The following is a 19,289-nucleotide window of genomic DNA, read 5'->3' on the forward strand; positions in this document are numbered from 1 at the left end:
TGAATCTGACTGTTAGCCATGGTTTGTTTTGGTTGGTTTTGTCCTCACGGAAATGTCACAGTTTCCAAACGCTCTCAACGCAAAAGCCTACTGGCGCTCGTGATTCTTTAGCTCCGCACACACGTCACGCCTCCAGGCTGTCGTGTTTTTCCGGGAAAAATCAGTACAGACTATCATCCCCCCCCCCCCCCCTAAATAATTCCTGTTCACAGTCACCCTGGTTATTATTGTTAATTTTCTGATAATTGTATGGTATAGTTTTCACAAGCATGAGCACTTTTAAGTCATGACCCATTTTCAAACAATCAAAAAAAAAAAAAAAAACATGAAATGCTAAGTATTAATTTAAAGCTAATCAGTGAAGCTGCTATACTACTTCTATATACAGTAGCTTCTTCTGCAATCCTTTCTTTGGATGAAGAGAAAACATTTGAAACAATGCAGTGGAGCTTTTGGTGTTCTGTTCTAAAGCATTTTGGGTTGGCTCCCTTTTCCTACAAGCAGGCAAAACTATTTATTCTGAATGGTCAGCCAGAGTGCTCACTGGTTCTTATATCCCCTTCCTTTTATCTTGGCAGGAGTACTCATCAAGGTTGTCCCCATCACCTTTGCTTTTTAGTTTATCATTAGAGCCTTTGGCCCAAGCGATCAGACAATGTCCCACAATAGGTCCAATTAGCTGTATGAATACATACCATAACATTTCACGGACCCACTTTATATTAAGTGGCCTTAACTACTATGTACTTACATTTTAATTAATAATTTAGTACAATGTACTTATTGTGTACATTCATGTTTTTACATTGTACTTATATTTAAAAAAAAAAACTACATGTAATTACATCTGTATTTAATTTCTGTAATTACATTTATAATTACACTGTTGACCCATACTTTACACCTTAACCCACCCTTAAACTTACCCATACCTCCAACCCTCTCCCTAACCTTACCCCATCCCAACTCAATAGCAGCAAAAGTGTTTTACAATACAATATGAACACAATAAGTACATTGTACTTATCTTTTTATGTAAGTACATAGTAGTTAAGGCCACCTAATATAAAGTGGGACCCATTTCACTTTACGTTGATGACGTTTTGTTGTATATACTGTATCAAATATTACCGACTTGGTAAAGAAATGCTTAAAATTATTTCTCTGTTGTTAGTTTTTTGTGTTTGTTTTTTATGAAGCGAAGCGAAGGAAGTTTAATCAAGGAATATTCAAGGATCATTTATTAACCCTTTGAACTGTTTACATCTGAGCAAGAAGCATGGAGCATGGGCAAATGCTGATAAAGCTTCAGGAAGTATTCTACAAGTAACCCAACTTTTTTCTCTGGATGTACCAATGTTTGTTATGGGTGATTTTAACCATTGTTTACTGGATAACACCCTGAGAGACTTTTACAAATATGCCACATGTCCAACAAGACATAACAGACCTCTAGATTTATGTTATGGTTCCATTGTAAATCTATCCCTCTTCCCCCGCTAGGTGGGGCTGACCTTAACTCTATTCAACTTGTCCCATTGTATCATACAGCCCTAAGGAGGGGGGAATGTTTGGACTGACTGCTTACAAGGGTGTTATGAATGCACTGGTTGGGAAATGTTTAAAGACTCATGTTCGCTGTTCACTGTTTTGATAACAAAAATAATTTTAATATAATACTGGAAGGATATAGAGATGATTTTCAGCTTGCACAAGCATTAGGGCTGGGCGATATGGCTTAAAACACCAAACCCGATTTTCGATTTTAATCGATTTTTTTCCCCTACAAAGAAATTGCTCAAAAACAAATGTACTCTTTTTTTGTTTTTGGTTCTGATTTTCACTTATGTAGTTTAATCTAAATTTACCCTTTGTGCATAAGTGTAACAGGAAACAATCCTCAAAACATGCTTGTAAACGAGATGGCAGGCACTGCCATTGTAAACAGTGAAAATTCTAATAACTTACAGTGACACAATGCACCTTCAAAACTGACAGACAGCCTCCGCAGCGGGCATGACCGATGTCGCAGATCTCACAGACAAACGACTTAATATGATCGCACATTAGAAATGTTTGGTGAGATAAAATGTGCACGATAACATTATTAAGGAAAAATACATAGGGCTTTCATAATTTAGCCCCGGGGCCAGTTTAATACCGGGTTACGGTACCCATCCCTACTGTTTAAGATGCTGGAATAAATTTGTTGTGCTGCTACCTTTTGTAGCAACGGCTTTTAAACACACTTTGCAGTGGCGTTATTTGTTCTGTGTCTGACACTAAAAAAGCAAACCAATTCCAAACAACGGATGAAATGGTGCCTTTCTTTGGAACGAGCTCTGCGCTGTTAACTGTCATGTTGTCTGTGTGCGGCTGTAAGGAAAGCGGGGGGGAGGGCGAGCCCACTCTGAACTACGGAAGCCTAGGGGGAGAGCCGGTGGTGGAAGTTAAAGAGAAAACTGATTTTCATTAAAAACAAATCGCCCTTAACGTCAAATTCGAGTTAATCGATAAAATCGATTTATCGCCCAGCCCTAACAAGCATTCAATTAATTCTTTGTAAAGTTTGATACTCATGATTTTGAGAATATTCTCTGGGAGCATTATTTAATTTGTAATAGACCTATTCCATTTGAAGAACAGGATGATATTAACACATTTAAACATCTAAAAGCTAGAAAAGGTCGGGTCCTGATAATAGTGAATTTCGGTCTCTCCCTTCGCTAGTTTCTGTGGAGGGAGAGACAGAAGGATGGTGAGGTTTGAGGAGAGACACATGGAATGTGGGGTGAATCGGAGGAAGCATCCAATCTCCTGAACCTTCCTCTCCGTCTGCCCATTAGATTGGGGATGGTACCCGGAGGACAGGCTGATGGCCAAACCTAGGAGCGAGTGGAAAGCCTTCCAGACCCGGGAGATGAACTGGGGGCCTCGGTCCGAGACGATATCCTCTGGGATGCCGAAGTACCTGAAGACATGATTAAATAACAGTTCAGCTGTTTCCATGGCTGTGGGCAGACACTTCAAAGGAAGAAGACGACAGGATTTAGAAAATCTATCCACTATGACAAGAATGCAGGTATTGTTATCTGAAGGAGGGAGATCGGTTATGAAATCCACCCCTAGGTGTGACCACGGGTGATTGGGAATGGGCAGAGGATGGAGCTTGCCTGATGGAAGATGGCGAGGGCTTTTGGATATGGCACAGCTTGTACATCCAATCACGTACCTCCTGACATGCGAGGCCATGTTGGGCCACCAGAAGCGTTCCTTCAGCAACGAGAGGGTTTCATTGACCCCCAGATGACCAGTGCCAAGTGATGTGTGAGCGGAGTGAATGAGTGGAGTGTGCCGTGTCCTGGGGATATACTGAAGACCTGGTGGGCAACCCGGCGAGGTATTGGTGGTAGGCTCAGTAAGAGGAAGAGTCTCATTGGACCAGGAAATAGGAGAGACAATGACTTTCTGGAAGAATGGTTTCTGGAGTTTTGGGATTCTCTTCGGGGGCGTAACATCTGGAAAGGGCCTCAGCCTTCACGTTTTTCACCCCTGGGCAGTATGAGAAAGTGAAATGGAAGCGGGTGAAGAATAACACCCAGCTGGCTTGTCTAGGATTTAATCTTTTGGCCACTCGAAGATACTCTAAATTCTTATGATCTATGATGACCAGAAAGGGGTGTTTGGCTCCCTCTAACCAATGCCTTCATTCCCCCAAAGCCAGTTTGAGGGCCAACAGTTCCACACACACACACACGGATCTTCAGAGGATCTCTGGAGAGAGGGAAGACACACACACGGATCTTCGGAGGATCGCTGGAGAGAGGTAAGACACGCACACGGATCTTCAGAGGACCGCTGGAGAGAGGTAAGACACGCACACGGATCTTCGGAGGATCGCTGGAGAGAGGTAAGACACACACACACGGATCTTCAGAGATCGCTGGAGAGAGGTAAGACACACACACACGGATCTTCAGAGGATCGCTGGAGAGAGGTAAGACACGCACACGGATCTTCGGAGGATCGCTGGAGAGAGGTAAGACACACACACACGGATCTTCAGAGGATCGCTGGAGAGAGGTAAGACACGCACACGGATCTTCAGAGGACCGCTGGAGAGAGGTAAGACACGCACACGGATCTTCGGAGGATCGCTGGAGAGAGGTAAGACACACACACACGGATCTTCGGAGGATCGCTGGAGAGAGGTAAGACACACACGGATCTTCGGAGGATCGCTGGAGAGAGGTAAGACACACACACACGGATCTTCGGAGGATCGCTGGAGAGAGGTAAGACACACACACACGGATCTTCGGAGGATCGCTGGAGAGAGGTAAGACACACACGGATCTTCGGAGGATCGCTGGAGAGAGGTAAGACACACACACACACACACACAGATCTTCAGAGGATCGCTGGAGAGAGGTAAGACACACACATGGATCTTCAGAGGATCGCTGGAGAGAGGTAAGACACACACACGGATCTTCGGAGGATCGCTGGAGAGAGGTAAGACACACACACACGGATCTTCAGAGGATCGCTGGAGAGAGGTAAGACACACACACACACACACACACACACACACACGGATCTTCAGAGGATCGCTGGAGAGAGGTAAGACACACACGGATCTTCAGAGGATCGCTGGAGAGAGGTAAGACACACACACGGATCTTCAGAGGATCGCTGGAGAGAGGTAAGACACACACACGGATCTTCGGAGGATCGCTGGAGAGAGGTAAGACACACACACACACACACGGATCTTCAGAGGATCGCTGGAGAGAGGTAAGACACGCACACGGATCTTCAGAGGATCGCTGGAGAGAGGTAAGACACACACACACGGATCTTCGGAGGATCGCTGGAGAGAGGTAAGACACACACACGGATCTTCAGAGGATCGCTGGAGAGAGGTAAGACACGCACACGGATCTTCAGAGGACCGCTGGAGAGAGGTAAGACACACACGGATCTTCGGAGGATCGCTGGAGAGAGGTAAGACACACACACACACACACACGGATCTTCAGAGGATCGCTGGAGAGAGGTAAGACACACACACACATACGGATCTTCGGAGGATCGCTGGAGAGAGGTAAGACACACACACACACGAATCTTCGGAGGATCGCTGGAGAGAGGTAAGACACACACACACACGGATCTTCGGAGGATCGCTGGAGAGAGGTAAGACACAGACACACACACACGGATCTTCGGAGGATCGCTGGAGAGAGGTAAGACACACACGGATCTTCGGAGGATCGCTGGAGAGAGGTAAGACACACACACACACACACACACACACACTGATCTTCGGAGGATCGCTGGAGAGAGGTAAGACACACACACGGTTCTTCGGAGGATCGCTGGAGAGAGGTAAGACACACACACGGATCTTCGGAGGATCGCTGGAGAGAGGTAAGACACACACACGGATCTTCGGAGGATCGCTGGAGAGAGGTAAGTAGAAGAGGAGTTAGTCTTTAGAGCAGGGATCCTCAAATCTGGACCTTGAGATCCACTTTCCTGCAGAGTTTAGCGCTAACCATAATCAAACACACCTGAGCATGCTAATCAGTGTCAATCAATGTTTTTGGGATCATTCGAAAATGGCAGACAGGTGACTTTAATCAGGGTTGGAGCTAAACTCTGCAGTGCATTGGACCTCCAGGGTAAGATTTGGGGAAGTGGGCCTTAGAGTTAACATACAGGAAAGATCTTGTCGCGAACGTGACTGGACATCGGATGAGTGCGTGTGTGGTTTTTATGGTGCTGAGGTGATTGGGTGGTGATGAGGATCAGGTGGATGTGATCAGTATTCCGGTGAGAGCGTGCGTAGTGATTGAGTGGAGGTGGAACCTGGCGTGTTTGTAACAAATATAAAGAGAACAACTATTAAAGATCAGGTGGATGCATATATGTATTTGGGATGTTGTTTGATTGATAACAAGCTGAATTTTAATGTAAATGTCGAGATTGTCCAAATCTTACGTTGATAGATCATTGATGATTATTGAAGGAATGGATTAAGTGATGCCAACCTTACCATATCTTTCCTTTCTTATATTAAATATTTAATTAATAAATTGTGTGATTATAAAACAACTTACTGATCAGTATTTAACCACTTAGATGTTTTGATGCAAGAGTGGAATGTGTAACAGTAAGCCTTTAAAGGGCTTTGTCTATATGTATATTTGTCTGTATATATCCTCATTCTATGGTAAATTGGATAGATTTTAGTTTGGCTTCTAGAGGTGTTGTGAGTATAATTTATAAATCACTTGTGGTACGACAGTATTCAAACATTCTTCATCTAAGGGGTTTACGGGAAAGAGGCATATATATATATATATATATATATATATATATATATATATATATATATATATATATATATATATATATATATATATTAGGCATATATTCTTATATATATATATATTTTTTTCCAATATATTGCAATACATTGAAAGCGGCAATCATTTATATATTGCAATATATTATATAATATATGTATCATCAATATATTATTAAATGTATTCAAATATATAAAATATTAGAAAATAAAAAGGAAAAATAATATATATTAAGAAATATATTGGTAAATATATTTTCCTTTCGTAAGGGTCTCCTCGTAACCTACCATTGATGATATACAGACCCAGGCTTTGACAGAGCTCCAGGATGTCTTTCCCATTCTAATATACTATATGATCGTGATTATTTCTTTGGATATGGGAGAATGCATTATTAATATATTTGTTGTTGATGTATTTGCTCCCTTATGTGTCGGTGAAGTCCGGCTGTAGTCCTGTTCTTGCATTCAGGTCTCCAAAGATGAGCACATTTCCATGGGCCTGGAAGTGGCTTGTCTCTCATTATGGAGAACGTGTCTTCTCTGTAGTAGGGGGAATCTGATGGTGGGATGTATATGGCACACAGGTATATATCTTTTCTGGATGGGAGCAGTTCCTTGTGGATTTTAAGCCAGGAGTAGTATTTGCATTGCTTCACTGCGTTGATGTGGTTGTGGAGTTTTGATTTGTACCAGATTATTTGTCCTCCTGAGTCCCTTCCCTGTCGGACTGTGTTGAGTTTTTGTGATGGTAGGATGATTACTCTGTAATTGGGTGGGCAGTGGGTGACAGTGTCTGCCCTGCTCCACGTCTCCTGTAAAATTATAATATCCATCTCTTTGATGCTCTTCTGGAATTCAGTGTTTGAGCTCTTCTCATATCCTTGAATATTCCACATTTATATTGAGTCATTTGAAGAGTTCACGGTATAGAGTTCTTGTTTTCAAAAATAGAAGTAATCCTTTTCTAATGTAATATAGTGTTTTGGAAAAGTAAAGGTGGGTGTCTTGGGTGGTGATCTGGTGCAAACTGGGGTTCTGCTGATGGGCTGGTGTAGATCTGTGGTGGTGTAGTGCTGGTGCATGGGGTGTTCTGATTTGGATTTTAGCATGTTGTGGGGCTCCCTGGTATTGTGCAGCCAGTGGTGGTCATTCTCTGTGATGAGTTTGTAGGTCGTTGGTGCCTGTGTGTATAAAGATATGTGAGTGTGTGCCAAAGGTGGAGTCGGAAAGTATTCTGAGGGCATCCCCTGTTTTTGCGCACCAGAGTTTTGTTGTTTTAAAGGCCTGGAAAAGTATTTCTCCGTGTAGGAACTTCCCATTGGAGTCCATGAGGATGGCAATGTCAGCCTTCTGTTTTCACCGGCTGTTTCTCAGCTGGGGTTGTAGCGGTCATGTTTTTCTTTGGGTTTTTGGAGCCTGCGGGTGTTCCTGCTTCCCTTTGGCTGTTCCAGGGCAGTGGAATGTCTGCTCAAAGTTCGTGAGGGCAGCATTGTTTCCCTGTATCATTACTGTTCCATTTTGATAAGTTTATTGTCAGGTGTCTGTTCTCTGGTTCTTTTTCTGAAGAAGATGCACATCAATGCACAATTGTCTGCCTTTACAGATTCCATGTGATACTGGAACAGTGTGCAGGAGGCAGTGTGCCATGCAGTCGGGTTTTTTTTTGTGTAGAAGAGCAGGTTTGTGGTGATGGTTTTGCCCCTACTGTTTAAAGTATCTGTGTTTCTGGGTTTTCCTTCTGAGTTTTGAGCTTGTGTTGTTGTCTGCTCTTCTCAGACTTGATTTGTGGTTAAATCCTTGTTAAGATGGAATAATCCTTTTTGTTAAATCTGTGAAGTTTGTAAGTGGTTCTTCTCTAGCAGTTGTTTTGTGTCCGTTCCCTTCTGAAGCCTTGTTGTAGGGTCCACTCCAGTGTCCTTTTGTTCAGGTTTCACAAACTGTTCTTGTTTTCAAGAGATTTTCTCCTGATTTCTTGAAATTTTTTATATATAGTGAACTTGTGTTCGCTGTCACATTTTTGTTAATTTTGTATTTTTATCTTTGGTTTACCTCATATTAGAAGCAAGAAACTCTAGGAGCTCATGTTATGACCTCTTTCTCTGAATGTCTCTCTCTCTCTATTAACTGGATTAAAACTGCAGTGATGACACCATTAGCCTACATATCATTGTCTGAAGGCTCTGTCATTATCTCTAAAATTATGTTTTGGAATTTGCAAAGTGAAGGTTTGAAGGAAGGTTTGAGATGACTGGGATGCATAAAAAAGGTTAACTCATTCAGGATGGATTTTTTTTTTTTTACAAATAATCTCAACAATGTCTTGGTGTGTAGTTGTGACTCCTGGCTGTTCAAATTATTAGATAAATAATTCCCGATGTGGTACCACTCCTATTAATTGAATGATTGAATTTAAGAACTACATTCAATTTGTTTTGACTAAACAAGCACTTATTGCGACAGAAAACACTGTAATGTTTCCACTGATTAAGAAATATTTGTGTTTGCTTTGGTGGTAATATTAGACCTATTACTGTATATTAATAGGCACAAAAATGTGTTTTGCCTATGTCATGAAAAGAGGAAATCTAGCCCTCCCAATGAGATGAAGGGAGGTTATAGAAGGTATTTTCATAAAAAATAAATGAAGAAAATAGTTAATTTTATTATAATTCCTCACTTCCAAACATGCTATACATTCAATAGTTGTTTTAAAAAGCTACAAAAATTCAGTTAAATAAAAGTATTTTGCATACATGAAATGCTAAGTATTAATTCTAATCAGTGAAGCTATACGTTTTTTTTTTTTTTTTCACAAAACAACTACAGAAATATAATTTCCACCACACCTCCCTGTGTAATTGTGTAAATGACAGCATGTTTTGGAAATGACAATTATGGTTACAAAGGACAATTGATATGGATTGCGAGAGTAGATTCACTAGTTCACGCTTACATATAATTAGCTGAGGTATGGTATGCGTATTTGGCGTGCTGTCCGGGGAAGGGGTCCGAGCTCGGGAATTGCCCGAACCTAGAGTACCCCCCCTTCCCCGTATATTGTAAAGTGAACTTGAAGTGAGGAGATGGGGTGGAGGAGGGATGCTGATAAACCGTCAATGGATAGAGGTAAGTCAGCGATATTTATACTGTGGGATTGATTACTTGATTGTGGTCCACCTGTGATGATTAGGCTAAGTATCTGACACGCTCCTCCCGAATCTTCATTGATAATTACATTTTGTGTAATACTTTTTCATGTATTACAATACTATTTATATTATGATATTATTTTGATTTCTAAGTTATATTACTTTAAATGAATATATTTCATTTGTATCTATTTTTTAAGATGTCACTTAAGACAACAAAATAAATGTCACAGGCATATAGTGACAAAATAAAACCTGAGCCTATAAAATTTGAAGAGAAACTTAAGAGACAGGGAGAGATACCTGACGAAAAAAGAAAAAAGTTGTTTGAGGAATCAATAGAGAATCAGTTAAAGAGATAGACTAGAGGAGATTAAAAAAGCGTCTCAATGCATGCTTATCTTTCCACCACCACACACTCTCCTGATGTTGCTTAGCAGCCAGAACAGAATGTTGACCTTTTACCCACACCGCCTTCTGCCAGATCTCATTCCAAACACCGGAGGGGTAGTGCATGCAGTACTGTATGAGAGTAAGCCAAGCTTAAGAAAGCTTTGCGAAAGGCAAAGAAATACAGCCAGCGGTATGATAGACTGATTTTAAAAAATGAGACAGGCTGACTCTCCAAATACAACATCCAAAACGGGAAATGGTAAGAACACCTAGCACTCTATAACAAAATTTCACAATGCTCTGATCGCTGAACTCAAACACATCCTTTCCAAAATCTGGTACAAAGCCAAGAATATCATACACAGCAAAATCCCCAGTGTTAATTTAACACTCTGAGTGTGGATTATATAAACACTGAAGCAGTGTTAAAAGTAACACTGAAGCAGAGTTGAAGTTAATGAGATAATTAAGAAGTTAATTGAGTTATGATTGACCATTATTGAAGACACCTGATGTTAACAAGCAGAATCACCAAACGAGAAAATCACAATTTGTGTATCACCATTATAGTGGTCAGTGCTTGCTTTAGTTGGTACTTTGACCCTTCAGTTATTAACTTTAGATTTTGTGTGGCTGTGGTGACTGAATTATATCATACAGACAGACCACAGCAAAGGCAATCTTATGGTATTGATTGTGGTTTGGACTTATTGTCATGGATTGACCTGAATGCCTGAGTTCAGGTTTCTTTGCTGTGTACATAAATAAGATGGATAAAAAAGTAATCCAGCATTTTTGCCATAATATGACATGTTTTCAAAACTTAGTTCTACACAGAGATGGGACCAAGTCACACATGTGCAAGTCTCAAGTAAGTCTCAAGTCTTAACCTTCAAGTCTCAAGTAAGTCCCAAGTATTTTTTTCTTGGGCAAGTCAAGTCACAAGCTATGTCAAGTCAAGTCCAAGTCAAGTCACCTTAATATTGTTATTTTACCTGCAGAATCTGATCTTAATAAAGTTAAAAGACAAGATATAAGTAACTGTCAGTAAATTAAAATAATTTGGATTTGCATTGTAAATACTCATGTTCAGTAAAATACATCATGGAATCAAACAAAATTGTAACTTACTAAAATTATTTATTTTTCACTTCTGCTAACAGTGTTTGAAATGTTTTACATTTTCAACATTGAGTCCATAAAACTAAACATCCAACAGACTCCTCTCTGAACACCTCTCTCTCTCTCTCTCTCAAACAGTTTACATACAACATTAAACTGTTACATTTCTCCCCTCTCTCTCTCTCTCTCTCTCTCTCTCTCTCAGAGTATAGAATATAAATATGACGTATTTTCAGTTGTTTCATACTTTTTTTGTTATGTACAGTACAGACCAAAGGTTTGGACACACCTTCTCATTCAAAGAGTTTTATTTTCATGACTATGAAAATTGTAGATTCACACTGAAGGCATCAAAACTATGAATTAACACATGTGGAATTATATATGGAATTATATACATAACAAAAAAGTGTGAAACAACCGAAATATGTAATAGTAGCCACTTTTTGTTTTGATTACTGCTTTGCACACTCTTGGTATTCTCCTGATGAGCTTCAAGAGGTAGTCTCCTGAAATGGTCTTCCAACAGTCTTGAAGGAGTTCCCCGAGAGATGCTTAGCACTTGTTGGCCCTTTTGCCTTCTGTCTGCGGTCCAGCTCACCCCTAAACCATCTGGATTGGGTTCAGGTCCGGTGACTGTGGAGGACAGGTCATCTGGAGCAGCTCCCCATCACTCTCCTTCTTGGTCAAATAGCCCTCGATGCCTTCAGTGTGACTCTTCAATTTTCATAGTCATGAAAATAAAGAAAACTCTTTGAATGGGAAGGTGTGTCAAAATTTTTGGTCTGTACTGTACATAACAAAAAAGTATGAAACAAATGAAAATACGTCATATTTATATTCTGTACTGTATGTATGTATATATATATATATATATATAATATGCACTTCTCGTGATTGGGTAATCGCGGCAGCTACATTTGTTTTTCTGATTAATTGTTTTGCTCTATGAGAAAGACAAGGTAACAAAATATTCGGGGCTTATGCCCACTTAGCCCAGCCCTAGCGCCGCCCCTGGAATGCGTTTTTTTGACGGCCTGCTAGCGGATCATTAGGGGCCGTTCACATCACGTCTTTTGCGCGCAAATTCGTTATTTCCAATGTAGGCGCGCGGTATGCGCGCTCATAATGGAAGCAACCCGCTCACGTGCGCGTCGCACCGCATCGAGTTAAAAACATCTAAACTTTTCAGAATGCCGCAAGCGCACCGCAGGTCATGTGACAATAACTAACCAAGCTTCATCCTTTCCCGTATCAAGGTTGAAAGCTCAGCTAAGATGAAGGAACAGCTGTTCATAGCTGTATATGGATTGCCATTTTGAAATGAATTTAGTAGCAGAGCTACTGCGAGCGATTTTTAGTGCTGCAAATCCATTTATCCTTTGCTGAAATATTGAAGACAAATCGATGACCCTCGGTACCTCTCAGGCTGACATGTTGATGTGATGTGATATCTGATTTAAGTGGGCGTGGTGTGTGTAAGGTAGAGAGGGCATGACTGATGATAGTGTCCTGATCCAGTCACGACGCTATTCTCAGCCTGCGCTCCAGCTGAGTAATCAACTTTATTTAAAAAAAATAATTTATATATTTTATAATCAAACTGAAAACACGATGTGATTAACACTCAAGTCATTCAAGTCATCGTGTCTCAAGTCAAGTCAAGTCCCGAGTCTTTAACTTCCAAGTCCGAGTCAAGTCTCAAGTCCTAAAAATAGCGACTCGAGTCGACTCGAGTCCAAGTCACCAAGTCACAAGTCCCCATGTCTGGTTCTACATAAAGAAAGAGTTCTTTAGTTTAGACACACAGACATCAAGAATCAGCGTGAGCATCACAACAACGGTGACCATCATAAAAGCATGTTGTAGCCAATAAAAACTCATCCATGGCTCCCATCATGCATTGCGGCATGAATAAATTATCAGCTGATCTGTCTTTTTAACTTTTTATTCTAACTATATTTTATTTTTGCTGTTTTTATGTGAATTTTTAGTATCTAGTTTTGTGATGTTCAGAGTAGATCTGTTTATCTGGATATGCTGTTTGTCACCGTTGTTGAGATTCATACGCTGATTCTTGTTATTTGTGTGTGCCTAAAATTAAAACTCTTTAATAAAAAAAAATCTGAATCACAGAATCACAAGAGATGCCAACAAAATGTATAGAAAATACAGACTCTTTCGTTGTGTAATCAAAGTTGTTACAATCAATAATGACCCATAAGAAGAGAGAGCTCAGTGATTAAGGTCAAGCAACAATTACATTAAAACACAATCATCAACACCCAGTGATTTTTGCTCTTGGCTTGACACGCAAACTTTTAATTTAAAAAGTCACAAGCCAAGATCCCAGCTAAATCAAACATTGACCACTATAATGGTGACACACAAATTGTGATTTTTCTCGTTTGTGATTCTGCTTGTTAACATCAGGTGTCTTCAATAATGGTCAATCATAACTCAATTAACTTCTTAATTATCTCATTAACTTCAACTCTGCTTCAGTGTTACTTTTAACACTGCTTCAGTGTTTATATAATCCACACTCAGAGTGTTAAATTAACACTGGGGATTTTGCTGTGTAGGCCTAATCCCTGAGTCTGCACCAGTGACCAAACATCACAAGGAAATTACTGTGTTTGGAAAGGAATCTGTGAAACACCTTATTAGATTTGGCCTTGAATCACACACACCCACACACACACACCCACGTGCACAAACACTCCCTTTCTCCTACACATGCAAACACACATACACTCGCATACACATTCAAGGTGCTCAAAATCTTCCACAGTCCACATCTCTGTTTAAATGATACAGTTTCAGGCATTTTTTACAGTTAATCTCATTTCACTATGAAACACTCACAGTTATTAAGCCTCATAATTATCTCACTATGTTGAAATTTTAATGCTTCATTCATTGCTTATATTTTTGCCTTGCCATCAGCATTTTCAGTTGTTTATAGTATGCACTACAAACTTTCATCTGTGAGACAAATCAGCTTTATACATCAATCTCAGCACTAACAAACAACAGGTGCGGTTATTTTTAATGACGTTGTGAATTGAGTTCAATGAGTGTGATGAGTGTGAGAATTTGTTCTAATAAATATATCTACTCTTTCTCTACATTCACATTAATTTTTTTTTTTTCATTTCCATCACAACCGTCATTTCCACAACCACCATGTCATTTCCACAACCACCCTGTAAATTCCATCATCCCACTCATTAAAAAATAATATATATATTTAAAAAGTTCTGAAGTACTGAAACAGCTTACAAATGGCTGATAGAAGAGATGCTGTGCCATCCTGAAAACATGCCAACGCTAATCATGATGCTGCGGCCGCTGGAAGAGTTTCTCAGCACGGATTTCCCTTCTGAAAAAATCGACAGGCAGCAGCAGTAGTTCACAGAGTGCAACCGTTTTACATCATCAGAATAATGCCCCCCCCTCAGTCCAAAATATATATATAAGACTATGTGAACTAGTTAGGCATAGTGGCTAATTTTTTTTTTTTTCTTCAAAAATGGCCTATGGGGCAAAGTGAGCCAAATGCTGTGGGGTAAATCGAGCCAGCATTTCAACTTACCCCACCATAAGGCACTGTAGTCAAGTTAAATATCTGAATTATAAACTGATATTTGAAAGGGATATTACTGGTTTAGTTTATCATGTATATATATTTTGTAGTTCATTTGATAGGGAAAAGCTGCCACGCGCACAGTGTTTTTATTTTATTTTTTTTTTTTTAAGGGGGAACCTTTAAACTCAACAAAATGGTCAAATAGTCTACATAGGCTATATCAAGAGCATGCTTCCAGATGAAAACAGAGAACAAAATACCTTTTGGATGAAGTGGATTACAGCCCTGCACGGGCCTCAAATATAGGCCCGCCCTTTCTAGTATCAGTTCAGACATGTTTTTTGCTTCATACAAGACATGATGCCATAAAAGGGAGAAAAAAGATAATCCACCGTTCTTATTCCCATTTGCAAGCCTTCCATTCCAACTTTTGTGTGAAAGACAGAAGTGTTTAAACGGCTGCTGATGACTGAGGAGGGCGGAAAAAGAAAATGTCTAAAAATATTCTGTTGATGTTGCATTAATAACAGTGTACCACTTTCAGCACTGAGAAACCAAACATTTGTGTCCAGTTCTTATTTATTCATGATTAAAAAAAAAAAAAAACAGCACATTACCAATCACCAGAGAAACATGTTCTGACACCGCATCCAGTTACAGGCACTGAACCTAAATACTCTCAGCTAGGTCTTTCATTAACCTCAAAATAAATCAGTGACTTTCCAGGCTTACAGGGTGGACATACTGTGGGCTATAAAAATCAATGCCATTCAGAGTTTGTTCCAGCCTGGGTTAATGTTAGTGACTAATCCAAATATACATTTGTAAATAACATAATAATCTCAGTCAAAGACAGTACAAACATTTAGAGTATCAGTAGTGCAGACTATGAAGAGTACTTTTGTCCTCCACTAAGAGTGGGAGGAAAGACATTTCTGTATAATGCTCTTCTCTGTGAGGCAGTTGTGGAAAATGCACTCATTGTGTCACAGTTGTAGGAGGATGTGAACAGGCAAGAGAAAACAAATGATGTTATAACAGACAAGCATTATTATGTCTTTTTGCAAAAGATGAGAAAGAAATAATCGCTCATCATTCCTGTCTAGAACACTTCAGCAGCTTTGAAAAATGCATTTATTGAAAAATACATCTATTCCCACGTGTTGTTTAGTTATTTACAGTATTGCTCATATATATTATGTTAGTCTAAATGTTTCTTAATTCATTTACAAATATGTAACAAATCAGTTTTTTTAAATTGAAATTGAAATCCTGGACTCATGACACAATTACTCTGAAGATCCTCTTCTCTCCATTATTATTATTATTATTATTATTCAGCCAGTTTCACCTTGAGATTGATTTAAAGATGTCCTTTGTCACTCAAAGCAATGTCTTTATTAACACCATTCACCTGAAAAAAAACAAAAAAACAGATTTGTAAATGGTAAAAGTATCTGATGTGTCACTTACACAAACAACAACAAAAATAAATAAATGAACCATTATTCTTTTGAAGTTGTGTCTTCCCACATCATCAGCTGTATGAAATACTTACATGCTGTGGTGCTCTGCTGTATCTCTTGGAGCGATGGTAAATGTAAATCAAACCAGCAAACAGAGCTGTGACTGCAAGCAGAACAGAAACAACTATTCCTGCTACAGCAGCTGAAGATAACCCTGAATTTGAAACAGATAAAGACACACAGTCGTTATTACTAGAGAGGGAATTAAACTCCATCCAGAATTTAACAATACTTTTGACTGATATTTAAAGCTTTGGTCAAAATTGTATGGCATTGATTTAACTGATGAATGGTGCCTCTTTTTTTTTTCTTTTTTTCTTTTTTTCTTTTTCAATCGCAGTGAACATGTCACACCACTGTTAACTCAACAAGCCACTGGAAATAGCCTGATATTATTGTTGGTATGTTACTAACATTATTCACATGGTTTTGAGTTAAGCTTTCTTTTTTTAAACAGCCAACACTTCTTCTTTTTTTTTTTTTCTTTTTTTTTTTTTTATTCCTCATAGAAAACACATTGAATGACTGAATTATACACTCACCAATGACATTAACACTGATTCTCTTCTCTCTGGTGATACTAAAACTGCTGCTGCTCTTGATCTGTAGTGTATATTCTCCAGAGTCTGTGTTTGTGATGTTCATGATGGTCAGAGATCCATTCTGATGATCCAGCTTCAGTCTGTCTCTGAATCTCTCTTCATCATCATTACACTGAACATCTGTACAGGTTTTATTGGGATCACCAGTAACTCGAGCGATGAGAGTGTCATCAAAAAACCATGTCAACACATCATTTGGTTTTCTTCTTTCACCAGAATCTAAAGTGACAGATTCTCCCTCGTTTGTCTTCACTTCATCTCGTTCAGCAGCAGGAACACCTGAAACACGAACCAACAGCTGCTGGAAGAACTGTGAAGATGAAAGCAACAAGCTCTTTCTTGCCCTTTCTTGATAAAAAAAATAAATAAAAACATCCTCATTTAAACACAGTTATCATCTGGTTGGAGATGATTAGATGCTGTCCCCTCACCTCAATCACCTCAACACACACACACACACACATATACATTGACTCACTTTTGACAATGACATTGAAGTTTTTTTCACTGCTGCTGGTACTACTGATGATCTTCAGTTTATATTCTCCAGAGTCTGTGTTTGTGATGTTCATGATGGTCAGAGATCCAGTCTGATGATCCAGCTTCAGTCTGTCTCTGAATCTCTCAGTCCCTTCATTACACTGAACAGCTGTACAGATAAAACGGAGATCTCCACTGATCTGAGCGATGCGAGTGTCACTGAAATACCATTTAATATCCTCTTGTTGGTTTGTTTTAACACCAGTGTGAAAAATCACAGAATCTCCCTCCATCACTGACACCAACAGTTTATCTGATCCAACATCAGATGCAACTGAAAAAAAAAAGAATATATAAACAATAAAACACTGCTACAATATTCTATATTGTATATATCTATATCATGGAGATTTTGAGTAGAGAAACATGTCTAGATTCGTAAAAAAATATAATGTTCAGATAATACAGTGCCATGTTTATATCTTGCGGGGAAAATTGTGAAAATGAAGCTTCTCTGTAATTCTCTTGCGTGGATCTTGTTTTTACTCAGCCACGGTAAGACATTTATTCCTTACGTCAACTCTCCCGAGCACGAATTCTTATTCTTAATATTAATATTCGTATTATTATTATTATTATTCTTAATATTAATATTATTATTATATTAATATTATTTATATTCTTAATATATAAATAACTATTAACAGTTAACTAGGGTGACCATATCTGCCGTTCATACAGGACACGTCCCAGTCAGGATTTTAATAATGCTTAAAATATCCAGGTTTGGGCTATTTGCACTGTGCAGGTTGAGCGTTGTGTAACATTCATGAGAGCTATAAAGAGCAGAGCAGACTCCTCCTTATGCTTTCGAATCGCTTTTACGTGTTTGTTTGTTCGTTTATTTGACTTAAAACATTATGGCGCACTTCGTTTTTTGTTTTTTTTGTTTTTTTTTTGTTTTTGGATTTGTGCACAGCTACGCTTCAAGTCAATCGAACGAATTTGCATCGCTTTGATCGTTCCCAGAGCTCACCTTCTCACACGCAGCCCCACGATTGGTCGATTATGTACAATACCTGCATGTTATTGGTCAAACTGCTCTGGATGTTTTAGGCATTATTAAAATCCTGGCTGGGACGTGTCCTGTATGAACTGCACATATGGTCACTCTACAGTTATCATTTTTCTAAATCTGTTGAATAAATTTAAAAAAAAAATTCATAAAAAAATCTAAATCAAATAGTTTTATTGCATATTCCACCAGACTCTTGTTCTACATGTCCACAAGTACCAGTGTTGTGATTTTCATATCATTTTACGGTATCATTCTTTAATAATTACATGCCAAAATCATAGAAAATGGCATCTTTCTCACTACTCAAATTTAGAAGATTTATAAAAAAAATTAATCAAACTGTTTTCTGAAAACTCCACAAGACTCTTGTTCTACATATCCCCAAGTACCACTGTGGGGATTTTGCTGGAAGAACTGTGAAGATGAAAGCAACAAGCTCCTTCTTGCCCTTTCTTGATAAAAAATAAAATAAAAACATCCTCATTTAAACACAGTTATCATCTGGTTGGAGATGATTAGATGCTGTCACCTCACCTCAATCACCTCAACATACACACACACATATACATTGACTCACTTTTGACAATGACATTGAAGTTTTTTTCACTGCTGCTGGTACTACTGATGATCTTCAGTTTATATTCTCCAGAGTCTGTGTTTGTGATGTTCATGATGGTCAGAGATCCAGTCTGATGATCCAGCTTCAGTCTGTTTCTGAATCTCTCAGTACCTTCATTACACTGAACATCCGTACAGATAAAACGGAGATCTCCACTGATCTGAGCGATGCGAGTGTCAATGAAATACCATTTAATATCCTCTTGTTGGTTTGTTTTAACACCAGTGTGTAGAGTGACTGAATCTCCCTCCATCACTGACACCGACAGTTTATCTGATCCAACATCAGATGCAACTGAAAAAAAAAAAAGAATATATAAACAATAAAACACTGCTACAATATTCTATATTGT

General features: G+C 39.0%; 2 protein-coding genes across 9 annotated transcripts in view; one reads left to right on the forward strand and one right to left on the reverse strand.

Annotated features, from left to right (window-relative positions):
• Nucleotides 1–19,289, forward strand: part of LOC127987238 (natural killer cell receptor 2B4-like) — a 92,239-nt gene that overhangs the window by 33,630 nt on the left and 39,320 nt on the right. The window lies entirely within an intron of this gene.
• Nucleotides 15,194–19,289, reverse strand: part of LOC127987199 (uncharacterized) — a 126,405-nt gene continuing 122,309 nt past the window's right edge. For 6 of the 7 annotated variants that reach the window (XM_052589459.1, XM_052589460.1, XM_052589458.1 and 3 more), the window contains 5 exons: nucleotides 18,896–19,231; nucleotides 17,239–17,574; nucleotides 16,701–17,039; nucleotides 16,191–16,318; nucleotides 15,194–16,046 (listed from right to left, as the gene is read on the reverse strand). In XM_052589459.1, the coding sequence (XP_052445419.1) occupies nucleotides 15,996–16,046; nucleotides 16,191–16,318; nucleotides 16,701–17,039; nucleotides 17,239–17,574; nucleotides 18,896–19,231 (1,190 nt within the window). In that variant the 3' untranslated portion in view covers nucleotides 15,194–15,995. The remainder of the gene's footprint in view (nucleotides 16,047–16,190; nucleotides 16,319–16,700; nucleotides 17,040–17,238; nucleotides 17,575–18,895; nucleotides 19,232–19,289) is intronic. The other variant, XM_052589456.1, reaches the window with a different exon arrangement.

This window comes from Carassius gibelio, chromosome B22 (genome assembly GCF_023724105.1).
Source record: "Carassius gibelio isolate Cgi1373 ecotype wild population from Czech Republic chromosome B22, carGib1.2-hapl.c, whole genome shotgun sequence".
Lineage (NCBI taxonomy): Eukaryota > Metazoa > Chordata > Actinopteri > Cypriniformes > Cyprinidae > Carassius > Carassius gibelio.